We start from the raw sequence: 25,862 nt of genomic DNA on the forward strand, positions 1-25,862 counted from the left end.
GCTGACTCCAGGGCTAAAGCCGTTGCCTCCTGCCCCTAGGTAACCAGGTCCTATTTAGACATGAAAACTTGGGAGATTGGAAGCAAATAGCAATTAGTACCATAGATACCAACTAAAATAGCGGTGCATTAAGCCATGGTTTAACCAAAGATCCCAGAATAAACATGCTGGCTGGGGAATTCTGGGAGCTGAAGTCCACATATCTTGGGAGTTGCTAAGGTCATTGACAGAATAAATACATTTCAAGGAATTGCTAAGATTGAGAAAAACTGATAATAAAAGCTGCAGGTGGGCTTATATTCCAGCTGACGTATTGGATACACTTTACATTGGATGCCCCTAAAAAGGAACATTCGGATCAAGCCAAAAAGCAGAACCGACCTATAAGTCACAGGAACGTGCTGGGAATATTATAAAGTCTGATATTCAGATAGTCCTTGGTTACGATCACAACAGAGCCCAAATTTCTGTTGCTAAGCGAGACATTTGTTAAATGTGTTTTGCCCCATTTTACGACCTTTCTTGCCACAGTTGTGAAGTGAATCACTGCAGTTGTGAAGTTAGTAACATGGTTGTTAAATGAATCTGGCTTCCCCAATGACTTGGCTTGTCAGAAGGTCGAAAAAAGGATCACATGACTCCGGGACACTGAAACCGTCATAAATACGAGTCAGTTGCCAAGCGTCTGAACTTTGATCGCTTGACCATGGGGATGCTGCGATGGCTGTACGAAAAACGGTCATAAAGTCATGTTTTCCAGCGCCGTTGTCACTTTGAATGGTCACTAAACGAGCTGTCGTAAATCAAGGACGACCTGTATTTTATTTCTCCAGGTTTTTGTTTTTTTTAAAAAAAATCGTAGCTGTCCCTTTAAGCAGAGCCAGGCAGCCTAGGGGGCCTAACTCGATGCGTCTCCATGGTAACGGCCGTTCCGGCTCCAAAGCGGCCGCTCAGCCGTTTCCGTGGCGCGCTGCCTGCCGGGAGCGGTAGTTTTTCCGAGGCCACCCGGGCTCACCCTTCGGGAGCTGGGGCGCTGCCTTCCTTCGCTCCTCGACGCCCGCGGTTTGCGACGGCCGTCAAGCGCGCGCGCGCGCGTTCCCTTTCCGGCCAGGGCAGACGAGAAGGAAGGGCCGGAGAGGCCTTGCCTGAGCGCGCCAGGAGGGACGACGCGGGAGCCCGGGGTGCCCGTCCCCACCCGCCCCAGCCCTCGCTCCGCCCGGCCTCGCGGGGAGCAGCGCCCCGTCAGCCCAGGATGTTCAAGAAGTGAGTGGGGAGGGGGCGCGGGGCAGCCCCGCCGCGGGGAATCAGGGCCGGGGACGCGGCGTGGGGGTGTTTGTGGGGGCTTGGAAGGGTCGCTCAGCCGGGGGCGGCGGGACTACAACTCCCATCGTCGAGGCCTACCTGCCTGGCTGGGGGGAGAGGGGTAGGCCCGACCCCCTTCGGGCTCTCCTCGTTCGATGCTGCGATGACTGCGGCTAATGGGTGGCCGCAGGAACGGGGGCAGATCGGTGGGCAGGCAGGACAAAAGCCGGGCGGAAGCCTTCGCCCGATTGCGCGGGGCCAAGCGTGGCCGCAGGGCCGGGGTGGGGGTGGGGGACCCCGGAGGTCTTCTAGTCCAGCCCCGCCCCAAACGACCCCGCCACCCACGGCCGCTAAAATTCATCCTCGGATTCGTCCTGAGGTAACGATATCTGTGCCGTCGAAGTAGAGCTAGAATCGTTAAGGTGGGAAAGGGGCCTTGGAGGTCATCTAGGCCAACCCCCCTTGCCCAATATTTTAAACCCCCCACCCCCACTCTCGCTAAATGTCACCCTAACACGGATTCATCCTGAGATACAATATTAATGCAGTCAGACTAGAAGTAGGATGACAGGGCTGGAAGGGCCCTTAGAGGTCTTCTAGTCCAGCCCCCCTGCCCAAAGGACCCCCGCACTCTCATCAAATTTCAGCCGAACTCAGATTCGTGCTGAGATACGGTATTTATTTATTTATTTATTTGATTTATATACCGCCCTTCTCCTGAAAGGACTCAGGTATCAGCACAATCAAAATAGAAGTAGTATCATAAGGCTGGAAGGGACCTGGGAGGTCTTCTAGTCCAACCCCCTTGCCCAAGGCAGGAGGAGTCTTTATACCATCCTGGACAAATGGTTGTCCGATCTCTTCTTAAAAACCTCCAGTGTTGGAGCACTTACAATTTCAGGATGCCAACTATTCCACTGATTTAATTCTTCTCACTGCCCGGAAATTCTTCCTTAGTTTCTGATTGGGTCTCCCTTTGACAAGTTTTCCCCCCATTGCTTCTTGTTTTTGAGAACAAAGTAAACCCTCTTTTCTCTGACAGCCCTTCAAGTATTGATATATTAATATATTATTTTTTTTTTACATCATCTGACTTCTTGGCTGGTGCAGGTTCCTAGAAGCTGGTTGAAGGGCAGGGAGGGGAGCCCACATTCATACAGGAAATAAACTCTTTATCCCTTTCGTTGACGGTGCTTCTGACTTGTTTTCCACCTTTCTAGGGAGTTCACTGTAATACAGGCTACCCTCTTCAGTTGGTCTCCCCAGATAGGTTGGGTGTGTGTACAGAACTATGTTGGGGATGCTGGAGACTATACTGTTACTAATCTTGGTGAGATCCAGCAAACCTTATTTTAATGTGTTTATTTATTTGTAAAAGTTATACACTGCCCATCTTTGCCTAAAGGTGACTCTAGGCAATTACAATCAGTTAAAAACAAGATAAAATATTTAAAACAATGCAAATTGACTGTGATTATAAATATTAATAATGCCCTGAGTCTTCGGAGAAGGGCGGGATATAAATGAGATTAAAATAAAAAATAAAATAAATAAAAAATAAAAATATGGCCTTTGAGATGGGACCCTGAACATATTGTCTGAAGTAAAAATGTGAGAAAAATAGAACTTCTGTGTAATGTTTCTTGGTTTTATTTTTTAATGCTTTCAAATAAATCCGCGTTGCTTCCTGATCTGGACTAGTCACTGCAGTTTTGTTGGCAAAGAAATACATGCATAACCGCATTGTAAGTGGATGAAGAAGGAAGGTTGTTTCTAACATTATATAATTCGTTTGTCAGATTTGATGAAAAAGAGAATGTATCAAACTGCATCCAGTTGAAAACATCGGTTATTAAAGGCATTAAGAACCAACTGATAGATCAATTCCCGGGTATTGAACCATGGCTAAACCAAATTATGCCAAAGAAAGACCCCGTTAAGATAGTACGATGGTAAGTTCTTTCTTTCCTTTGGCTTCCTCTTTGTATTATTAATTTTTAGGTGTGAGAAATAGGTTGCTAGATTGAAATTGTACTGGTCAAAGTGAAAACATGCTGGAATGTTTACAAGATTATTTTCTGAATTGGAGGCTAGCAGGATATTTATGTTTGATGGAAACATTAACCTTGCAAAGTTATTTTGTTCCTTATTTTATTAAATTTTTATGCTGCCATTTTCCCTCTGTAAGGTGACTCTGGGTGGCTTACAGATTATTTAGTGCGCAATTTGAAAAATGTAAACTTTTCTCTTTCATGGTTGTTCTAAATGGTATTAGAAATGCTTCTCTTTATTTAAAAAAATCACCCGTGTTAATTTTGTATGTTTCAGTCATGAACATATAGAAATTCTCACAGTAAATGGTGAACTGCTGTTCTTCAGACAAAGGGAAGGGCCCTTTTATCCCACACTGAGGTTACTACATAAATGTAAGTGTTTTTTGGGGGGAATGGTTACGGGTTTGAATGAAATCAAAGGATTGACAACTTTCAGATCAAGCGTATTTGTTTTAAATTGGTATACGGAAAAGAAATTCACAGGCGTTTAGTCGGAAAGCAGAACTGGACAGCCTGTGTAGTATAGAAAGGGCATAGTATGTTTGCATGTTCTTTGCAGGGTTTTCTTTTGTTCTCTCTATGCAGTTTACCTCTTTCCATTGTGCAATCTGACATTTTTCCCTATTTCAACCTGAATTGCCTGATTTTTTTACGCTCTTCTGCCTATGACCTTTTCTTCGTTATTTTCTGTTCATTCCATTCTGAATTTGCGTGCTTGTATCTTTTATCTTTATCTTTCCCTCCCTCTGAATTTTATTAACCCCTTTTCCAGTTTTTTCCTCTCAAATGTAGTGGCGTATGTGTGTATGCATGTGAAAACTTTCTGATTTAGAAGAGCAGGATTCAGACTTTGTGTGTGTGTGTGTGTGCTGCTGGTCTATTCCTGTTTCTTTCGGTTCTTTTATTCTGTTGTAAGTAGCTCATTCCTTTGCATTTGATCTACACACAGGACCGGCAAATTATCTGTCTTTCTGCTGTAATGCGTATGTTTAAAAATCAAGACATTCACAATTGGCAACTCCCATTAGACCAAGGCATTCTGAATCTCTCTTTAGTTCTATTCCAAATTCTGAATCACCTGGCGAGACCCTTGTTTATGATGTTAAGAGGGCGGCTTTTTTAGCACGAATTTCTCTGGGGTAACATTCAGCTAGATGCTAGAAATTCTTTTCCTGGAATTATTCTCCTTTGTTTCAGAATGGGCTGTTCTTTTTGAGTTGGATGGATTGAGGAGGGGAGGACCAAGGCCTGCTTTTGAGCAGCTGGATTTATTAAGCCAGTTATTCCCCTAGCTCTTTGGAGAGAAAAAGGGATCAAATTGAAAAGCTGATAGCTAGATTTGGATTTATTAATCAGGATGTGCTGGTATTTTTTTTTAAGTGGATTAAACTTCTCCCTAACAGAGCACCATTTGGAAGGAAGCTTTGTAATAACTGTTTTGAAAGCCTGTGAGAAAGATTAGAGAAGTGTGTGAGGGATATACTTTTTCCCCCCACGTCGTATCTCTGGGAAGGAGTTTCCTGCTTGCGTCGGCTAAAGGAACAGTGTTTTAGATGTTCTGATTCAACCCAGTTGCTGTTTTATCTCGTTAACCTTTTTCCCCACTCCGTAGATCCATTCATTCTACCACATCAACAAGTTGATAAAGGAGCCATTAAATTTGTACTTAGTGGAGCAAATATAATGTGTCCTGGCCTGACGTCTCCAGGAGCCAAGCTTTACCCTGCTGCTGCTGATACGATTGTGGTATCCTTGGATAGGCATCGTCTGTGGGTTGCAATTGTTTTCTCAGAACACAACAGAACTTAAAAGTAGCTCGGATCATTAATCTGACGGATTATCAACCTGGAAATAAGGAATCAAAAACTATCAGTCTTCTTAACTATTCCTAAAGTGTGCAGTTGTGTTTTAACGTAATCTTAAGTGCTTTGCCTTCAAGGAAACGTTCAGAAACTTCGATTTTGTGGTTGCTGGATCTCTCTAAATTCACTGAGAATTATGAGTGTCAACTGGTTTATCGTAACATAGGCATGCTGGTCACAAGGGTTTATGATTTTTTTTTGTAGCAGTCTGCTTTAACAATTCCTTAGCTTCACTGAAGAGTTAAGAGTGTATTGTTAAGTTGGGTGATAGCTTTTTCAGAATGGGTAATTGCTCATTAGTTGACAACGGTGGATTAATACTGTAATGCCCAAACTTAAGTAGTTGTGGGGGAGAGCAGTTATAGCTCTCATTGATCAGCTAACCTAAAGACCAATAAACACATGTTACATATGAGAGAAGTCTATTAATTCACTGACTCATTCAGATATTTCATTAAGCAAAAAAAAACCTCTCAAACATCTTACGTGTTAAGCACTAATATGGCACACTTGGAATTTTTTTGTTTAATGAAAAGACCTGAATGAGATCCACTGAATAAAATGTGATTTCCTTAGCCTGCTATGCTTTAATTTTTAAGGCTGTTTCTTCTCATTAGACCTTTACTTACTGCTGTTGTCATGCTTTTAAATTACCACATAACAAGATACTTTCCTTAGCAGACCGTTACAGGCAATAATGGCAGAAGGAAAGCAACATGCACTATGTGTCGGAGTCATGAAGATGGCAGCAGATGACATGTGAGTCTTCCTTTTAAAAAGAAAATCCTATTCTTCTTCAACTTTGTTCTCCTAGCTCCAATTAGCAGTTAATATTGCAAGACCTCTTCTAAACCGAGTCTGCCACTTTTTGCAGACGGCATGTTTTCCAAACAGTTCAAATGGGTTAACAAGTAAAGGTCTATTAAGTCCAGGTTGGCCTACCGTCCAGAAAAAAATAATAATATTATAAGGATTGGCCCTAGTAGACGTGTTTTTATTCCAACTTCCTTCTTAAGAACATATTTAATTCTCCTGATAATTTCTTGAACTTGGGACCCAGTGACCTTTAGAGATGTGTAGACTTGATGCTTGTTGATCCTTTCTCCTGCCTTTGTGAACGCTTAATAAAGCACAAGAGATGAGGTGGAGGGGTCTTCAAACTTGGCCCTTTTATGACTTGTGGACTTCAACTCCCAGAATTCCTCAGCCAGCGTGCTACGCTGGCTAAGGAATTCTGGGAGTTGAAGTCCACAAGTCATAAAAGGGCCAAGTTTGAAGACCCCCCCCCCCCCGAGATAAGTCATGGCTAGAGGCCATTATTAAACCTTTTTTCCTTGCATGTATATTTTTTAAAAGGCTGAAAATAAGTCTAGGACATTTCTAACTTCCCAGACCAGTAGGCTTTCAGCTGCTTGGTTATAAATACATCCGATTTGGGAAGTAGCTTCTGCCCATTGACATTTTAAAAACCTTTTATCCAGAGCGGGAAACCTGATCTTTGTCTTCTCCATCTCTCCAGAGAGAAAGTCAACAAAGGGATCGGCATTGAAAATATTCACTATTTAAATGACGGCCTCTGGCATATGAAGACCTACAAGTGAAATCAGCGGGAAGTATGCAGTATGCTTCTTGCCAGCGTGGACTACTCTGTAATTCTGTTTTTAAATGTGTACCTGAATGTACAAATTTATTTTGTTCTGTGGCTATGCTAAATAAATCAAGTGAACGCTGAAGTCCTGTTAGCTTTCTTAAAATAAGTAAATATTCCAGCTGAGTTTGAGAAGAAAGCAAAAAGCGACATGGGTTTCGCGCTTGTAAAGCTGAGAAGGGAAGCAGAGATTTAGGATAAAATGTTGTCTCTTCCCTTTCTCTGGTGTGCAGCGCTGTGCTAAAGAAGACGCAGGACGCCCCCCAGTTGGAAAAATAGATTTAATTTATAGTAGATTCATCTTGATTTTTAAATATTTACATAACCCGCTATGCAATGGTCAAGGAAAGAAATCTTTGAAGTGGTTTTCCCCCCCTCCCCCCCTTCCTCCAGGTAACATTCACAGGTGTATAAAAGGGCTTGTCGGTTTTAAAAAGAGGACCCCCCCTCCCCCCTTGCAAAGATTACAAAACCAGATTGTGCCAAAGAGAGAGAGAGAGAGGAGAGAGAGAGAGAGATAACACAGATACTAATAAAATGCAAATTTGGAAGTGTCCTGAATACATGCTGCTTGCCAAAGGAACAGGACATGTGCGTGGTGGGTTTCCGCTTTTCCGCTGCCCTCTTCAGTCATTATCGGAGTCTGGGGGAGGGAGGAAGGTTAAGACGTCGTTGAAACTGTGGCCGTATGCTCTGAGCCTGTAGACACCGTACATCATGACGTGCATGTGGTTTGGTGACAGGCCACTGAACGTGATGGCCATATCCGAACAGCAGCCTTCCACCACCTCCTGGGGGCGGTTAGCCATGGCCTCTTTTATGAGGGTGCCCACCGACTTGGTGTTGAAGATGTCCTTTTTCTCCGAGTCTTCTGCGTTCTCGGCCTGCACCCCGCCGTACTTTAAGCACAAGGCTAGCTGTTTATCTTCGGAAAGCTTCCAAATCACGCCCCCGTGTTCGGGACACTTCTCCGGATCCTGAAAAATCCGGTAGAGCCGCCGCAAGGACTCCACGCTCAGAACAATCCCGCCCGCGCCGTTCACGTACTGCAGATCCCCCGAGGATTGAGTCTGGCCTGTGTAGAACGGCTGGGCGGCGTCTTGCTTCAACAAGAAGTACTTGAGGTTTTCGATAACGGCAAAGGTGCTGGGGTAGGCGAGGAAAAACCAGTTGTAGCCCTCTCTGTAATTCTCGTAGGCATAGGCGTAGGCCTTGCGCATCATCGTCCACATGTCCTCGGTGTTCAGCACGATGGAGTCGAAGACCTTGACGTTCTCAGAGCTGTAGAAGTCGGCCCGGTCGCAATGTTTACTCCAGGTTTCTTTCACCGCGGCCCAATGTCCCAGGTCCTTGGGTTTGACCAGGATGATGCAGTAGACGCGGAGACTCTGGGTCAGTTCCAGGCGCTTCTCTTCCGAGAGGCCGAGGACGTCCTCTTTCCTGGGGGCTTGGAGGTGTCGGTGCTCGTGAGATTTCGTAGTGTGGCCCGTTTTAATGTGTCCCAGAAGGGTCACCAAGGCGCAGCAAATCCCTCCGAGCACCATGCCTTTCAGGAAGGAGCTGCTTTCGGAAATCATGATCCCTGGAATATTTTACGGAGCAGGAAAAAAATGGCAGGTGGTTAAATGGAGATTTCGACAAATTGCTCGCCTGAGTGCATAAACAAGTCACTCGACTCACGAGGGAACTCAACATTTTTGTTGTCAGGCGAGACAGTTGACTTTGCCACTCCCATTTTATGACCTTTTTAGCCACAGTTAAGTGAATCACTGCGGTATAGTTAATATTGCAGTAGGTCAGCGGCCTTCAAACTTGGCCCTTTTATGACTCGTGGACTTCAACTCCCAGAACTCCTCAGCCAGGCACGGTGGCTGAGGAATTCTGGAAGTTGGTCCACAAGTCATAAAAGGGCCAAGTTTGAAGACACCTGCAGTAGGTTGTAGGTTGGGTTCCTTTTCTGCATTCTTAGCAGGGAAAGAGGCCAGAAAAGCTTTTGTATGTAAAATCAGTCTGATTAAAGGCCTGGGAAGTTTTGAAAAGTGGTTTTGAATCTGCACTCCCATCGCCTCCCTAATTTGGAAATATAGGTAGTCCTCGATTTATGATCACAACTGAGTCCCACATTTCTGTGGAGTGAATTTTGCCCCGTTTTAGGACCTCTCTTGCCGCAGCTGTTACTGCAGTTATTCACTGCAGTTGATAAGTTAGTAAGTCGGTTGTTCAGTGAATGCGGCTCCCCCAGTGAGGTTGCTTGTCTGAAGGTTGATCACCAAGAACCCTGGGACACTGCAATGGTCATAAGTGTGAATCAGTTGCCAAGCATCTTAAAGATTCAATCACGGGATCATGGGGGCGCTACAAAGGGTGAAAAATGGTTGGCGCACTTTGAACGCCGTTGTAACTTTGAGCAGAGCTGTCGTAAGTAGAGGGTGATCTGTGACAAGTATTCCAGTCAGGGGCGCCAAAGAAAATAAACTACTTCTGGCTTCCTAGCTGGAAAGGGGGATACAGCCTTGGAGGGTGGTCCCAGAATATTCCTTTAGAGCAGCGTTTCCCAACCTTAGGAACTTGAAGATGCGTGGACTTCAACTCCCAGAATTCCCCAGCCAGCATAGCTGGCTGGGGAATTCTGGGAGTTGAAGTCCACGCATCTTCAAGTTCCTAAGGTTGGGAAACGCTGCTTTAGGGCAGCATTTCCCAACCTTAGCCATTTTAAGATGTGTGGACTTCAACTCCCAGAATACTCCAGCCAGCCATGCTGGCTGGGGTATTCTGGGAATTGAAGTCCACATATCTTAAAATGGCTAAGGTTGGGAAACGCTGCTTTAGGGTATCCAGACCTAGCTTTTCCTCCCGGATACGGACAACCACAGTAAGGAATCAATAACGTCTCCAAAGGCTGTTGACCTGCCCTGCGGACGGGAACCGAAGTAGAGCCTCCATGTGCCAAGGCAGTCTCTCTGAACCCCAGAGGTGGCGAGGGAGAAGTCGGCGGAGACGGGGGCTGCACGAACCGGCAGGGCTGGGGAAGTTGTGGAGGCAAAGAGGTGCGGCAGCCCCCTCCCAACCTCCCCAAATCCGGAGTCGAGCCAGAAACGCCGCCACTCACCTCCCCGCCAGCAAGAGGAATCCGGATCTACTTCCGCTCTCTATGGCGGAACCTGCCTGTCCTCTGGCCACGCCTCCTCCCGCAAGGCGGGGCGGGGAGAGAGAGAGAGAGAGAGAAGCGTGGCGTCCCTCTGGCCACGCCTCCTCCGGGAAGGCGGGGCGGGGGAGACCGACAAGAAGCGTGGCGTCACGCTCTGGCCCCGCCTCCTGCTGGCGGGCGGGGCAGAGGAGGAAGGAAGGAAGGAAGGCGGCGTTCCCCCCTGGCCACGCCTCCTCCCCCCGAGGGCGGGGCAGCGGAGGAGGAGGAGGAGGGAGGCGGGGCTGAGCTCCTCCCTTCTTGCCTTGCTAGCGAAGCGTTGCGGTCCTTGCGCTGGGTGGGGATGATGGGAGTTGTAGTCTGGCACAGCTGGAGATGTGGAGAAGGTTGTGCGGAGCCTTTTTTTTTTTAACAGACGAGAAAGAATGAATGAATGAAAGGAAAGGAGAAATGGCAGGTTGCCATCTTGTGGCCGAAAAAGAAAGAAGTGGAAGATTACTGCTTGCTTGCTTATTTATTTTATTTTATTTTATTTTATTTTATTTTATTTTATTTTATTTTATTTTATTTTATTTTATTATTATTTTATTTTATTTTATTTTATTTTATTTTATTTTATTTTATTTTATTTTATTTTATTTTATTTTTATTTTATTTATTTATTTATTTTATTTTATTATTTTATTTATTTTATTTTATTTCATTTCATTATTTTATTTTATTTTATTATTTTATTTTATTATTTTGAATCTGCTCTTCCAAAGAATGGTGGTTCCTCCTCCTCCTCCTTCCTTCCTTCCTTCCTCCTCCTCCCTCCTTCCTCCTCCTTCCTTCCTTTCCTCCCTCCCTCCCTTTCTCTTCCTCCTCCCTCCTCCCCCCTCCTGCCTCCTCCTTCCTCCTCCTCCTCCTGACCATCAAACCAAAGGGCATCATATGGTCATTGCAACAAATGTAATAAACCTTCCATATAGGTTTGCAGTCTAAAATGGGCTGGACGGTAAACAGGAATAATAATAATAAAAAAGCCAGAAGGTAAACAAGCAAAATGCAATGAAACCAGCTGTACCTCCCCTAGTTCCCCCCCCCCCAAGAAGCCTGCCTTTTTGCATTTGGACTGTACGAGGAGGGTGGTGGGTGGGAGAGAAAGACCCTGCAGGATTTTCCCCAATGCAAAGAGCTTTAGGAACAGTGGTGTGTGATGTGGTGTGTCTGAATTCACTTTTGCTTCAGGCAGCAAAACACTGTTGCTTAGCTCCCTCCTCACTTGTAAAGGGCACCCCTGGGCACATTTCTGTTCACGCTCCTGCTTCTTTGCACACTAGGGGGTTGGCTATTTTGCAATGCACTCGAGCTGGGGGGGGGAGCGGGCATTGTGTGGCACACCATTCCCCCACGAGATACCGCCAAGGGCTGCCAGTATCAGGCGGTGATCTGATCCTGCTGGCACCAGGTCAGCTCCGAAAGGGTGCATTATCCATTTTCTCCCTGCATCACCAAGCCCATATTTCAAGTTCCACTTCAGCAGCTGTTGAGTATGGAACAGGATGCTGGGAACGGGTTTCCGATGAATTGCAACTTACTGCTTCAGCAAATTGTTTTCCTGCCTGTGCTCACACCAGCCTTTGTGTCCTTGACAGAATGATAAATTCAGCGACAGATTCCCCGTGTCAGTCCAATAGATTTTCTCTCCCCAGCTCTCTCTCTCTCTCTCTCTCTTTCTCTCAACTGGGGTGAAAAAGAACTTTGCAAACCCTACCCTGGCTAATTCAGAACTGATTCTTGTTCCTTTCTGCATCGGTAACCTCTTGTGGCAGCCCCCCCCCAAAATAATAATAATAATAATAATAATAATAATAATAATAATAATAATAATAATAATAAAAATCTTTTATCTGAAAAAAACCATTTCAAGTTTCTCTAACTTTGAGTAGCTTAAAGTTGGCATCTGGACACCCACCCCACTCCAATTCTTTTACAAACCTGAACGGCTCCCGCCCTCTGGTGTTTTGGGGGTCTTTAAAGAGCTGCCTGTTCACTCAGGCCTTTGGAGAGGCTGACTGATTTATTTAATTTATATTCCCACCTTTATTATTTTTATTAACCGCTCAAGGCAGTGAACATAGTTAATACTTCTTCCTATTTTTCCCCATAACAACGGCCCAGTGAGGTGGGTTGGTCACCCAGTTGGCTTTCACGACTAAGGCGGGACTAGAACTCACTGTCTCCTGGTGAGCAGCCCAAAGGGTTAAGTCGGGACTAGAACTCACAGTCTTGAGGCTTTCTAGCTTGGCATCTTAGATCACTAGATCAAAGGGGCTCTCTCTGTATCTAATTTAGCCGCCTGTGCTCTTTATACCATAGCGGAAACTATATTTTACCATACACCTGTTTTGCAAGAGGGAGACTACACATTTCTAGTGGGCCACCGTAAAAAACAAAGAGTCGAGTAGGAAAAAGATTTCCAGATAAGGTGGTCATAATTATACTCACCGACTCCTGGCGATTGGCCCAAAGATACCCAGTTGGCTTTCATGCCTAAATCAGGACTAGAACTCGCTGCCCCCTGCTGATTGCACAACGTTAATCAGCTGGCTTTCAGGTTAAACCGGGACTTGAACTCCCGGTCTCCTGGTTTCTAGCCTTAACTGCTGGGGAAAACTGCCCCTTTCTGTTCTTCTTCTGCTTTTGTTTTCTTTGCCATTGTTGTGCTTTTGTCTTGGGGCTTTTTTTTCTAGTTTTCTCCCCCCCCCCGTTCTTTGTTTTTAAACGTTTTAACAATTGCAAACGGCCCACAGTGGCTGGGAATTGGCAGCCTATCCATTTTAATAACTATGATTATCTTTGATCAAGGGTTACGGGAGCTGCACTCCTTTGCTAGAACCTTCTCTGCAATTCCCACAGTGGGTGAGAATGCTCTGCCCCCCCCTCCCCAAACTTCCCATCTTCCGTGGGGAGCCTGTTCATCTGCAGCTAAGCACGGTATCGTGGTGCCCACGTACCAGAGAAGGAATAAGTGGGCAAGGTTACAGCGCTGCCATTCACATCTCTCGAGAGTGTTGTAGCCTCTTCCATTAGCTGGTTTATGACAGAGATTTGACTACTTAACATCTTTTATTCATGCCGGGGAGAAAAAAAAATAAAGCAAACAAATGCATCCTCTTTTGGAAAATAGCTTTTCTGAGACAGCAGGAAGATGATGATGATGATGATGATGATGATGATGATGATAATAATAATAATAATAATAATAATAATAATAATAATAATAATAATAATAATAATGATGATGATGATGTTGGAAGGGACCTTTGAGGTCATCTAGTCCAACCCCCTGCTCATGCAGGAAACCCTATACTATTTCAGGCAAATGGCTGTCCAGTCTCTTCTTAAAAACTTCCAGTGTTAGAGCATTCACTGCTTCTGGAGGCAGGTTGTTCCACTGGTTAATTGTTCTCACTGTCAGGAAGTTTCTCCTTAGTTCTAGGTTGCTTCTCTCCTTGATGAGTTTCCATCTGTTGCTTCTCGTCCTGCCTTCTGGTGCTTTGGAGAATAGCTTGACTGCCTCTTCTTTGGGGCAGCCCCTGAGATATTGGAAGGCTGCTATCAAGTCACCCCCCTCGTCCTTCTCTTCATTAAACTAGACATACCCAATTCCAGCAGCCGTTCCCTATATGTTTTAGCCTCCAGACCTCTAATCATCTTTGTTGCTCTTCTCTGTACTCTTTCTAGAGTCTCAACATCTTTTTTTACATTGTGGTAACCAAAACTGGATGCAGTATTCCAAGTGTGGCCTTACCAAGGCATTGTAAAGTGGAGAGTTCTGCTTAATCTAGTTGGTTGAGGCCATACTGTATTTCTCCAGATGTTGACCACACAGTTCAGGTGAAGGGAGGGTTACCAGATGTCTAAACAGGCAAAGAAGGACCTGGAGACTTGGAAAGGAGGACACACTGACTGACAGAATAACAGAGTTGGAAGGGATCTTGGAGGTCCTCTAGTCTAACCTACTCAAGCAGGAGACCCGATTTCAGACAAATGGCTGTCCAATCTCTTCTTAAAAATCTCCACTGATGGAGCACCCATAACAACTTCTTCTTCTTCTTCTTCTTCTTCTTCTTCTTCTTCTTCTTCTTCTTCTTCTTCTTCTTCTTCTTCTTCTTCTTCTTCTTCTTCTTCTCCTCCTCCTCCTCCTCCTCCTCCTCCTCCTCCTCCTCCTCCTCCTCCTCCTCCTCCTCCTCCATTGAACAAGTTCTTATTCCAAACACGGCCAGTGTTTGAGATGAATGAATAGATCAATATTTCCAATCAGGGCCAAAAAAACACTAACAAATGAGTTCAAATAATTGTAGGAGTTATTTCACCCTTTGGGTTTTCCCTGCTCGCTTCTCGAGGCTGTCAATGACTTTGGCAGATCAAACAAAGAAATCAGAATGGAAGACGTTGACAAAGGGCATTCGAATAAACAGTGGCCTCCCTCTCGGAGTTTGGCTGGAAAAATTATGGTTCAGTGAACGGAAAATAATAAAGCGAGTGAGCAAGATGAATGTAAGACATGGAGCCCCCTGAACCAAGAGTGAAAAATTGTTCAGTCACGGTCGTCCGATGAATTGATTGGGTTGTGCCATTATAGCAGTTTTGATTGACAAGGAAGACGTGGCACTGGTAGACCAGACGAGGAAATGAAAAACAGGCGGGCTAATATAGGTAGTCCTTGACTTACGAGCACAGTTGGGCCTTTCTGTTACTCACTGAGACATTTGTTAAGTGAATTTTGCTCCATTTTACGACTGTTCTGGCCACAGCTGTTAAGTCAGGGGTGTCAAACTCAATTTCATTGAGGGCCGCATCAGCGTTGCGGTTGCCCTCAGGGGGCCGGGTGGGTGTGGCCTACTAGGTGGGCGTGGCCTACTGGGTGGGCGTGGCTAGTGCGTATGGCCTACTGGGTGGGCGTGGCCAGCTCTACATCATTCGCATCAAGGGTGCCTATAGGGGCCTGGGCAGGAGTGGGACAGATCTGAGGGTCTCTGGCAGAAGGAGGGTCTCTGGGCCAGGGCCAAGGCAGTGGGGGCCGTTCCCTCACTCTTTCCAGGATGGCTTCGCAGGCCGCATGAAACCACTTTGTGGGCCGGTTTTGGCCCCCGGGCCTTGGGTTTGACATGTCTGTGTTAAGTGAATCACTGCAGTTATTAAGTATGTAACAGGTTTGTTAAGTGAATCTGCTAGTAGCTTTGCAGACTAACAGATTTTATGAACAGGCAGATTTCTTGGACTTCAGCTCCCTTCTCAAATTTCCTTCCTTCCTTCCTTCCTTCCTTCCTTCCTTCCTTCCTTCCTTCCTTCCTTCCTTCCTCCCTCCCTCCCTCACTCCCTCCCTCCCTCCCTCCCTCCCCCCAGATTCATCCTGAGCAGTTATTTTTCAGAATCATTGTAAACCGATATATGTTATAAACAAGCAAACAAAACAATTTATAAACATTATTCAAAAATAATATGCGCCAATAGTTTCTTCTTAAAGTCAAATTTTGCCCTCCTTATGTATTAATGCAATATTAGCCTCTTTCTAACGTCTTTCCCCATTATAAACTAGAATCATTACATTTTGCAAAGATGGTACAAAATGGCCTTCTTTGCATCTTTTTTTGTTTTTCTCCTACTTGGTTTCTTTCTGCACCTTTAGCTTTTCCTTCTCTCTCTCTCTCTCCTTCTTCTGTTTCATTCCACTTCACTTTGTATTAGTTCTTATCGCTGTTGTTCAAACTTTCAATTACATATAAAGGATCAACACTACCTCGCCAGTTAATTTTCATCTATCAATTCATTAACACACAAGGGTTGCCGTGCCCACAATCACCTTCTGGGTGGTTGAAAAATAAAAAAGGTCTGTATTTCTCACTAACCAACTTCTTTTGTTGTTAGTGCACAAAGTCTCGTGGGGATTTGTGCAAATTGAAGTGGGGGCAAAGGACAGCCAGGGTTGTATTTTTTGAGCTTCATCCCTGACAGAATTGGTTAAAATGGAGAATCGTTGCAGCGTGAAGATCAGAGTTAAAGACTTTGGCAAAGTGCACGAGGTTTGCATCAGCCTTGATTAATCCATCATCATTGATTTAAAACCAGACTGCCCCGTTGTCAAAGTCACCCTGGAGAAGGCACAGAATCAGAACTTCAGCACCAGCTTGGGCATAGCTAGCTGCAATGGTCAAATTAAAACACTAGAAGGTTCTGAGGCAGATCGCATTTCCATGCTGGTTTGTTTTTTTAAAAAAAATTAATGCATTCATGTGACCACTTTGGCAAGGTTTGACGTTTTTGGAGATGAGGGAGGGAAAAAAAAAGTCAGGTAAACCTTGGTTCGCCATGCTGGCTGGGGAATTCTGGGAGTTGAAGTCCTGATGATATTATATGGTGTGAAACCAAAAAGCTGAAATGTAGCAGGCTTTCAGCTGGTCCTACCATTAGGCAGAGGGAATAGATGTCTCAGGTTGCGTGCTATACCTCTTGACACAGATGGCCGTGAAGACATGGTTCTGTCAAGGCTAAAGAATTGGATATGTCTAGTCTAGTGGCTCAGTGGGTTAGGACACTGAGCTTGTCGATCCGAAGGTCGGCAGTTTGGCGGGTCGAATCCCAAGTGCCGCGTAACAGAGTGAGCGCCTGTTACTCGTCCCAGCTTCTGCCAACCTAGCAGTTCGAAAGCACGTGAAAATGCAAGTAGAAAAATAGGGACCACTCCGGTGGGAAGGTAACAGCGTTCCGTGCGCCTTTGGCATCTAGTCATGCCGGCCACATGACCACGGAGAAACAGAGATGAGCACCGGCCCCTAGAGTCAGAAACAACTAGCACGCATGTGTGGGGGAACCTTTACCTTTAGTCTAGTGAAAAGAAGGACTAGGGGTAACCTAATAGCAGTGTTCCAATATTTGAGGGGCTGCCACGAAGAAGAGAGGGTCAACTTATTTCCCAAAGTGCCAGAAGGTAAAACAAGAAGCAGTGGACGGAAACTAACCAAGGAGAGAAGCAACCTAGAACTGAGGAGAAATTTCCAGACAGTGAGAACAATCAACCAGTGGAATGGCTTGCCTTCTGGGGTTGTGGGTGCTCCATCACTGGAGGTTTTTAAGAGGAGACTAGACAGTCACTTATCTGAAATGATATAGGTTCTTCTGCTTGAGCAAGTGGTTGGGGTAGAAGGCCTCCAAGGTCCCTTCTGTTGTTCTATGTTCTAAGAAGAAAGGTTCCATTCGGACACCATGAGATGATGATGCTGGAAGAACCTCAGGGCTAGCCTTGTAGGACACCAACCAAGATGCTTGTATATAGAACATAGAATAATAAGGTTTGAAGGAACCGTGGAGGTCTCCCAATCCAACCCCTATCCATGGCTGCCTATGGCTTCCATATCTGCAAGGCCATGAGGACTCTCGTCCAAAACCCTTTTAGCTCATTTTATCCCTATCTGCTCCCCCTGGTTCTGCTTCCTGCTCTCTTATCCTCCCAAAGCAAATCAGGAAAAAAAAAGATTTATTCATCTTGTCCATCTCTTTCTGGCTTAAATTGAAGCTGCAGCTATCGCTTCTTGCTTGGAGGGTGTTATTGAACGCTTGAAAGAATTCAAGACCCACCCTTGCCAGCCACACCGACGACCTGGGCAGCCATTCATCACTGCCAAAAAGCTGCAGAGTGGAAAAAAAAAGAGAGAGAGAGAGAGAGAGAGAGAGAGAGAGAGAGAGAGAGAGAGAGAGAGAGAGAGAGAGAGAGAGAGAGAGAGAATAAGATTGAAAATGAACCCATCCATCTCCAAATATGCTTTTAAGCTCCCGCCCAATTCAGGAAATATCCAGCAGTTTTAGCAAAAGACGGTAGCCATTTGTGCATTCATAGGTTTCCTTCTAGGGAAGGATTTTTTTTTACATTAACCCACCAAACCTGGGCAAGTTTGTACAGGTAGTCCTCGACTTACAATGGTGCATTTAGTAACCATCCAAAGTTACAACGGGACTGAAGAAAGCGACTTAACGACCATTTTTCACACTTAAGGGCTGTTGCAGCATCCCCAGGGTCACGTGATTGCAATTCAGACTCTTGGGAACGGGTTCCTATTTATGACGGTTTGCAGCGTCCTCTGTGTGTGTGTGTGTGTGTGTCGTGTGATCCCCTTTCGTGACCTTCCGACAAGCAAAGTCAACAGGGAAAGCCGTGTTACCAACTTAACAACCGCAGCAATCCACTTCACAGCTGTGGCCAGAAAGGTCATAAAATAGGACAAGGCCCACTGAACAACCGTCTCGGTTAGCAACAGATATTTTGGCTTCAGTTGTGGCCGTAGGCCGAGGATTACCTGTAGTTTTCCTTTTTCAAGAGGGGGTTTATGTTTTAAAAAATAAAATAAAGTAAAATAAAATCAAGCCTATAGCCAAAAAAAAAAAAAGGTTATGGGTTTCATTTTGCCAACGGCTGTGGTGGGGAGTTAGGTAAGGTTATTTCTAAGTCTTAAAAGGTTGTCAGAGGTGATTCGATAGCCGGATGAAATACAACTTGCCTCGCTGGAAGAGGATTTTGTTTTTTTTTGTTTTTTTTTTTAAAAAAAACCCAAATGCTTTTTAGAAAGTGCTTCCTTTGTAAGCAGCACACACACACACACACACACACACACACACACACACACACAGAGACTGGTGGGTGTTATATTTCCCCCCCCCTCTTCTCACCACGGAAGGAATTTAATTTATTTTATGTCAGAAGGTTGACGTGTCAAAGCCGAAACAGGTGCATCAGGGGAAAACCAGGGGAAGGCAAGGTTATTTATCATGTCTTCTAATTTGTATTCCCTTTTTGTGAGGTGTGGCGGGGGAGAAAACGTCACCCGTTAAAGGGATTTTAGGGGTCTTCTGGGTCTGGATTTGCAGCCTGGTCTTGGGATGCTTTGTGTGTGTGTGTGTGTGTGTTTGTGTGTGAATGAGAAACTTGGCAGTAGTAGCTTCCTCCCCTTCTCTTCGTTATTAGACAGGTCATATTTATTTATTTAATTTGTTTGTTTATTGATTTGATTTTACAACCTTACTTTTGTTTTTTAAAAAAAGCACGGTTGTTAAGCAAATTGGCAGTTGTAGGCCAATCATATGGTTGTCACAAATGGTGATCAGATAATCTAGAAGGCTGCACCTGGTGTAAGTACTTGCTGGTTGCCGAACGCCCAAAGTTTGGTCACATAACTGTATAGTCGTAAGTGTGAGTCGTTTTTTTTTAGTTCTGTTGTAATTTCGAATGGTTGCTAAATGACGGTTGTAGAATATAGATTAACAGAGTTGGAAGGGACCTTAGAGGTCTTCTAGCCCAACCCCCTGCTCAGGCAGGAAACCCTATACCATTTCAGACAAACGGCTGTCCAGTGTCTTCTGGAAGACTTCCAGTGTTGGAGCATTCACAGATTCTGGAGGCAGGTTGTTCCACTGGTTAGTTGTTCTCACTGTCAGGAAGTTTCTCCTTAGTTCTAGGTTGCTTCTCTCCTTGATTAGTTTCCCTCCATTGCTTCTTGTCCTGCCTTCAGGTGCTTTGGAGAATAGGGTGTCCCCCTCTTCTTTGTGGAAGCCCCTGAGATTTTGGAACACTGCTATCGTGTCACCCGAAGCCCTCCTTTTCATTAAACAGAATAACAGAGTTAAAAGGCACCTTGGAGGTCTTCTAGTCCAACCCCCTACTCAAGCAGGAGAGAATCTATACCACTTCAGACAAATGGCTGGCCCGTCTCTGTCTCCAGTGATGGAGCACCCACAACTACTGGAGGCAATTTCTGTTCCACTGGTTAATTGTTCCAACTGTCAGGAAATTTCTCCTTATTTCCAGGTTGCTTCTCTCCTTGATTAGTTTCCATCCGTTGCTTCTTGTCCTGCCTTCAGGTGTTTTGGAGAACAGCTTGACTCCCTCTTCTTTGGGTCAGCCCCTGAGAGATTGGAAGACTGCTATCATGTCTCCCCCTCGTCCTTCTCTTCATTAAACTAGACATGCCCAATTCCAGCAACTGTTCTCTATATGTTTTAGTCTCCAATCCTGTGATCATCTTTGTTGCTCTTCTTTGCACTCTTTCTGGAGTCTCAACATCTTTTTTACATCGTGGCAACTAAAACTGGATGCAATATTCCGAGCACGGCCTTAACAAGGACCACCTCTAAGGCTATATAACTCGAGGACTGCCTATAATGCTTTTGTAATGTCGTCTACCAGATTGACTTCTCCCCCTCCAATGAAGTTGTAAAATGGGGATGAATTTCCCTGGACTGAACAAATCTGGACAAGGAAGTCTTGAGCACTCTGCTTCAATTGGATGTGGTCGGCCAGGATTATTTTTTGACATTTGTTCTTTCCGTGAGCTGTTTTGATTACTGTATCAAAATCTCATCTTTCTTTTCTCTTCCTATCCTTTGTCTTTGAAATACACATTTAGGTAAAAAAAAATAAATTATGTTTTTAAAACCCAGCTCCCTACCTTTTTCCTATGCCACTTGAAAAGGCATCTGATGAGACGTGTTCCAAATTTGATCTTCTATTCCCATTAGCAAGTCCCACCATTAATAAATACAATTAAAATAACAGTGGGAGATTGACAGCGCTGTCACATTTTAATAAATGTATTATCTCCCGCCCATGGCAAGTTGGAGTAGCGGTTTTACCCATTCATGACTGTTAGCTCTGCCAGTGTAACTGTTAAAAACAATTAGACTTTAAAAAAAATTATCCAGGCAAAGAAATAAAGGTCTTCCTAACTATTATATCAGAAATACTACTGAAGAAACAAAAGCTCTGAATGTCACAGCGATGTGAGCTGAAAAGCATTTATGCAGATTGAGTAAAGTCTTAAAAAACAACCCACAGAAACCAAAGCCATGTTAATTTTGTTCTGAATACGGTCCAGCTACTTCTAAGCACATAGACAGGGAACTGCATGGTTAAAATTGAGATTCTTAATACTAACAGCCCATAATCCTCGGATTGTTTAGGAGAAACTGGTTGTTTAGCCAGTAAAAAAAAAAGAGACCAGTTTAAATTATATTGCAAATATACAATAAAAATGATTAGAATTCAGAATGAATATGGAATGGCTAACAGAGATGAGAACACATTTCCTGCAAAGCTCGCTATAAAACAATTGCAAGGTTTGCAGTGTATCAGGAAAAAAGGCGTTGTGAGATCCAGAAGAAGTAAGAATGAGATGGCAGTTTTGAAAATGAAAAAGAAAAGAGGGGAAGGGGAAATGAAGAAAGAGTCACCAGTCTATTGATGAAAAAACCAGGACAATAATCCTGTAAATGTAGTTAACTTCCAACGAGATAAACAGAACAACTTTAGAATAATGATCATCCAGCAGTTGCCAATAGCTAAACCCCCTCAAAATAGTCTCATGTTCTGCCTGGTCCCAGCTCGATAATCAGATAATAATCTCCCTTGATGATACCCAGGCTGTCTGTCTCCCCGACTTAAAAAAGGTTTTCTCATTAGAAAAAAAGGGAAACAAATAAGAAACCAGGATGCCATATAACAAGGCACCTTCCTGATGCATCCTATCTATTTATAGGAATTTATTTATTTTATTTATATCCCTCCTTTCTGGTTTTTACAAATAAAAGTCAAGGCGGTGAACATATCCAACAGATCTTCCTCCTCCCCCCCCCAACAACAACTTTGTGAGGTAGGTTGGGTTGAGAGAGAGGGACTGGCTGAAAGTCACCCAGCTTTGGCGCCTTAGGCGGAACTAGAACTCTCCGTCATCTGATGGTTGGCCCATAGTCATCCAGTGGGCATTCATGCCTAAGGTGGGACTTGAACTCAGGGTCTCCCAAAGTTTGTGCTCGGCCCAAAGTTATCCAGCTTTTATGCCTATGGTGGAACTAGAATTCACCATCGCCTGGTGATTGGCCCAATGTCACCCAGCCGGTTTTCATGCCTAAGGTGGGACTAGAACTCACTGTCTTCAGTGATTGGCTGGCCCAAAGTCACTCAGCTGTCTTTTGTGCCTAAGGCAGAACTAGAACTCCTTGCCTCCTGGTGATTGGCTTGAAGCCACCCAGCTGGTTTTCATGACTATGGCGGGACTAGAACTCATAGTCTCTTGCTTTTTAGCCTGGTGCTTTAACCACTGGCTCTCAAGCTGGAATGCTCTGGAATCACACAAGAGGCCTACTTGGATGGGGAAAATATCCTACTTTCTGGCACCTGGTGGCAGTTTTCAGAATGCCCAACCGTTGATCTGTTTGGTGTCCTGAAAATTCCTTCCCCTAAATTTCTGGTGGGGGAAGAAGGGTCTTTGTTTTTTGGCATTGACTCACCAGGATTTTACTCATGTGGTATCAGGGATGAAAGCTGGGTTTGGAGATGTGAACATCAAGGGGTTGATTCTTCAGCACTTCATGACCTACCAACCTCAAGAGGGCAATGGGGGTAGATAGAAAACATTTTTCTCTGAATTCTCTCCATGTCTATGGCTGTTCTTTGCCTAACCCTTGGCAGGTTGAAGATGGGTGGACTTCAGCTCCCAGAATTCCACTTGCAGAATTCCTCCCTGAGTTGAAGTCCACCCATCTTCAACCTGTCAAGGTTGAGAAACACTGTTCTAAGAGACTGCTAGTCTGAGGCCACTCCTCCCTCCCTCCCTCCTTTCTTCCTCCCTCTCTCCCTCCCTCCCTCCCTTCCTCCCTTCCTTCCTTCTTCCCTTCCTCCCTCCTTCCCTCCCTCCCTCCCTCCTTTCCTTCCTTCCTTCTTCCCTTCCTCCCTCCTTCCCTCCCTCCCTCCCTCCTTCCCTTCCTTCCTTCCTTCTTCCCTTCCTCCCTCCTTCCCTCCCTCCCTCTTTCCATTTCTTCCTTCCTTCCTTCCTCCCTCATTTCCTCCCTCCCTCCCTCTCTCCCTCCCTCCCTCCCTCCATTCCTTCCATGTTTCCTTCTTCCATTCCTCCCTCCTTCCCTCTCTCCCTTCCTTCCTCTCTCCCTCCCTCCCTCCCTCCCTCCCTCCCTTCCTTCCTCCCTTCCTTCCTTCCTTCCTTCCTTCCTTCCTTCCTTCCTTCCTTCCTTCCTTCCTCCTTCCTTCCCTCCCTGCCTCCCTCCCTTCCTTTCCAGGCACAGGTGAATAAATCTTTCTTTTACAACAATCAAGCCAAGTTCACTTATCATAGTTTCCATCGGAGTCCTGCTCCCATGTACTCACAAACATCCCCACGTTTGTGAGACCCACGTGGGACATTCTGCATTCAGAGTAGGTCCTTATGTCTTGTTGGCAGTGTAGGCTTCCTTACCTTGTGAGTTATTAAATTTAAACTTTTCCGCCCTAAATGCAATTACCGGCCTAATTAACAATATGATGAAAAGTTGCAGCCTCTGCTGGAATTGGAATAATTAGTGAGGACTTTCTATCTGGCGCTTTTCCTTTTTTCCTTCTTCTTTTAATTAGCACAAGAGAGGAACCGGATAAAGATAGTTGAAGGGGACGATCAGTTTGGTATTTGAAGAATGGCAGTCAAAGGGATGACTAGCAATTAGGAAAGATAGAAACATCAAGGTCTGGAGGAAAAATTTATTAAAAGTTTATTTTTAATGTTAGGTTTGGTTGGGGTTTTTTTTGGCTGCCATTTGTATGTTCCTTGGCTTTGTACAAAAACATAGGCATAAACACCAACATCGCACCCATCCTACATCACAATAATGAAAATGTAATACAAAAATATTAAAGCGCTAATGGTAAATCTAAGCGGAGCAGTATAAAATATTCCTATCACACTCTCATGCACAAAAAATGCAGTCCACTGCAGCAGTGGGAGAGCTCTTCTGTTAATTATAGCTATGGTTTTGCCTTTAAAAAAATTATTTTGGTGAGTAGGGAATTTTGCCTCTCCCCTTCATTATGGATAAAGCAGGAAAAAGCATCACAAAAGCATTGGAAATAGCAACTGGTGAATATGGAGCTTCCATCACTTCTGCCTTCAAGGGGGCTTGATGATCCCCATAAATCTCAAGCTGATGTTAGACTGGATTCCATGTTTTTTTTTCCCATGGAGCAGCAACGTAGGTACCTGTGAGATGTACCAATGTCCTTCCTTTTGAAGCATCTGCACTGCAGAAAAATCCCTGCCCTGCAACGCAGCTGTAGGTGTCACTGTTTAGCTAGCAGAACCTTCCTGCCGTGGCTTTGTGGTCCTTTTCCTCCGTGCTTGCTTTCCCTCTGCACTGGAGACAAACAATTCCCTGTGGAAAATGGAATCCCACAACTGACTGACAGGGGCATCGACCTGAAAGACAGCAGCAGACGACCCCAGCTCTTTCCCCAATGCTTCCGTGGTCATGTGGCCGGCATGACTAGATGCCAAAGGCGCACGGAACGCTGTTACCTTCCCACCGGAGTGGTCCCTATTTTTCTACTTGCATTTTTACGTGCTTTCGAACTGCTAGGTTGGCAGACGCTGGGACGAGTAACAGGTGCTCACCCGCCAAACTGCCGACCTTCTGATCGACAAGCTCAGCGTCCTAACCCACTGAGCCACCATGTCCCTTGTATATATATATATATATATATATGTTTGTGTGTGTGTATGTATGTATGTGTATGTGTATACAGTATGTGTATGTATGCATGTATATATGTATGTATATATGTATGCATATATATGTGTGTGTGTGTGTGTATGTATATATATGTGTGTGTGTGTGTTTGTGTGTGTGTGTGTGTGTGTATCTTTCCTTATCGCTTGATCCCTCCGTGTTGCTTCAGCTCTGCTGAAGTTCTTGGGAACAGACTGTCTTCAAATAAAATCAAATAAAGTTAAAAAAAAAAACTACTACCGTGCAGTCTGCTGGATGTGAAAATATTTTCCTTCTTTCAAGATGGAAATTCACGTTCTGAAGAAGCTGAGCTGAATCTGGGGGTGCAGTCTGGAATCTGGGTTTGGTGGTGTTATGAGGGGATGGCTAAAATAAACGCCGTGGTTCATGGGTTAAAGACGCTGAGCTTGTCAGCTGGGAAGCTGACAGCCTGAATTCGAGACCCAAGCGCTGACTGATAGGGGGAGCTCCCGCTTCCCGCTCCAGCCCCTGCCAAGCTAGTAGTTCGAAAGCGGAGAAATGCGACTAGATAAATAGGCACCACTTTGGTGGGAAGGTAACAGCGTTCCGTGCACCTCGGCATATAGTCACGCCGGCCACATGACCAGGGAAGTGTCTCCTGACAATGCTGGCTTTCTCAGCTAGGAAACAGAGATGAGTACTGCCCCCCCAAAAAAGTTGGACATGATTGGATAGGGGAATTCTTTACCTTTACCTCCTTTTAGCTGACGACACAATATTGATCTGACTTCAAAACATGGAAAGCCATCTCTCTTGGAGCGGAAGATTATTTTACCAAACATGAAATCAGGCGTCGGTCCAGAGATCAAGGCAGATACATTGCAGGGGAGGTTTGCAAGCAAATGGACAGATTTGGGGGGTGACCTTCAGAACTCCTGGGGGTTGTTCAGGAGGGTCAAGTAGGCCTGAGAAACCTCCAGATGTCCAGCACCACTGCTCCCATCATCTCCAGCTGGCAGAGGCAAAGTTGACGGGTGAGGAGAGCTGTAGTTTGAAGGCATCTCCAAGGCTGGAGATGCCCCATCATTGCGTCTTCCTTTTCTGGCTCTGCTGCCCTTTCTCCTACGGTCAGTTGAGTATGCAAACATATGTCCGGTGTGCTTTCGGTCGGTTGACCTTGGCAATGGCTCTGAGGCAAATGAGGTCCGAACAGATTTTGGAATTGAGCAACTACTCGGCTCAGAATCTTCAGGAACCCTTCTCACATATGCATAGTTTAAACAGCTGTGGGCTTTTGATCCAGGGAGGAT

The 25,862-nt window shown here is 44.9% G+C and overlaps 2 protein-coding genes across 2 annotated transcripts; one reads left to right on the forward strand and one right to left on the reverse strand.

The window, feature by feature from the left end:
• The first annotated feature begins 901 nt into the window (after positions 1-901).
• Positions 902-6,951, forward strand: MCTS1 (MCTS1 re-initiation and release factor). The gene is made up of 6 exons (XM_083372010.1): positions 902-1,263; positions 3,102-3,254; positions 3,631-3,728; positions 4,969-5,102; positions 5,910-5,977; positions 6,738-6,951. Exons 1-6 carry the CDS (start codon positions 917-919, stop codon positions 6,817-6,819), a joined length of 882 nt encoding a protein of 293 aa, XP_083228136.1. The 5' UTR covers positions 902-916; the 3' UTR covers positions 6,820-6,951.
• A 327-nt stretch (positions 6,952-7,278) lies between these two features.
• On the reverse strand, positions 7,279-10,084 carry C1GALT1C1 (C1GALT1 specific chaperone 1). Its single transcript, XM_083372207.1, has 2 exons — positions 9,976-10,084; positions 7,279-8,448 (listed from the first exon to the last, which is right to left on the reverse strand). The coding sequence occupies exon 2, from the start codon at positions 8,441-8,443 to the stop codon at positions 7,493-7,495; it is 951 nt and encodes a 316-aa protein (XP_083228333.1). The 5' UTR covers positions 8,444-8,448; positions 9,976-10,084; the 3' UTR covers positions 7,279-7,492.
• Between the last annotated feature and the right edge of the window lie 15,778 nt (positions 10,085-25,862).

The sequence above is a fragment of the Vipera ursinii genome (assembly GCF_947247035.1).
Source record: "Vipera ursinii genome assembly, chromosome: 12".
Lineage (NCBI taxonomy): Eukaryota > Metazoa > Chordata > Lepidosauria > Squamata > Viperidae > Vipera > Vipera ursinii.

Excerpts from the sequence above, each read along its gene's own strand:
- MCTS1 (XM_083372010.1), top strand. The coding sequence starts at position 917 with ATGGTAACGGCCGTTCCGGCTCCAAAGCGGCCGCTCAGCCGTTTCCGT. Across the intron at positions 3,729-4,968 it reads ACTGAGGTTACTACATAAAT|ATCCATTCATTCTACCACAT; the intron begins GTAAGTGTTTTT and ends CCCACTCCGTAG. Across the intron at positions 5,978-6,737 it reads AAGATGGCAGCAGATGACAT|AGAGAAAGTCAACAAAGGGA; the intron begins GTGAGTCTTCCT and ends CCATCTCTCCAG.
- C1GALT1C1 (XM_083372207.1), bottom strand. The coding sequence starts at position 8,443 with ATGATTTCCGAAAGCAGCTCCTTCCTGAAAGGCATGGTGCTCGGAGGG.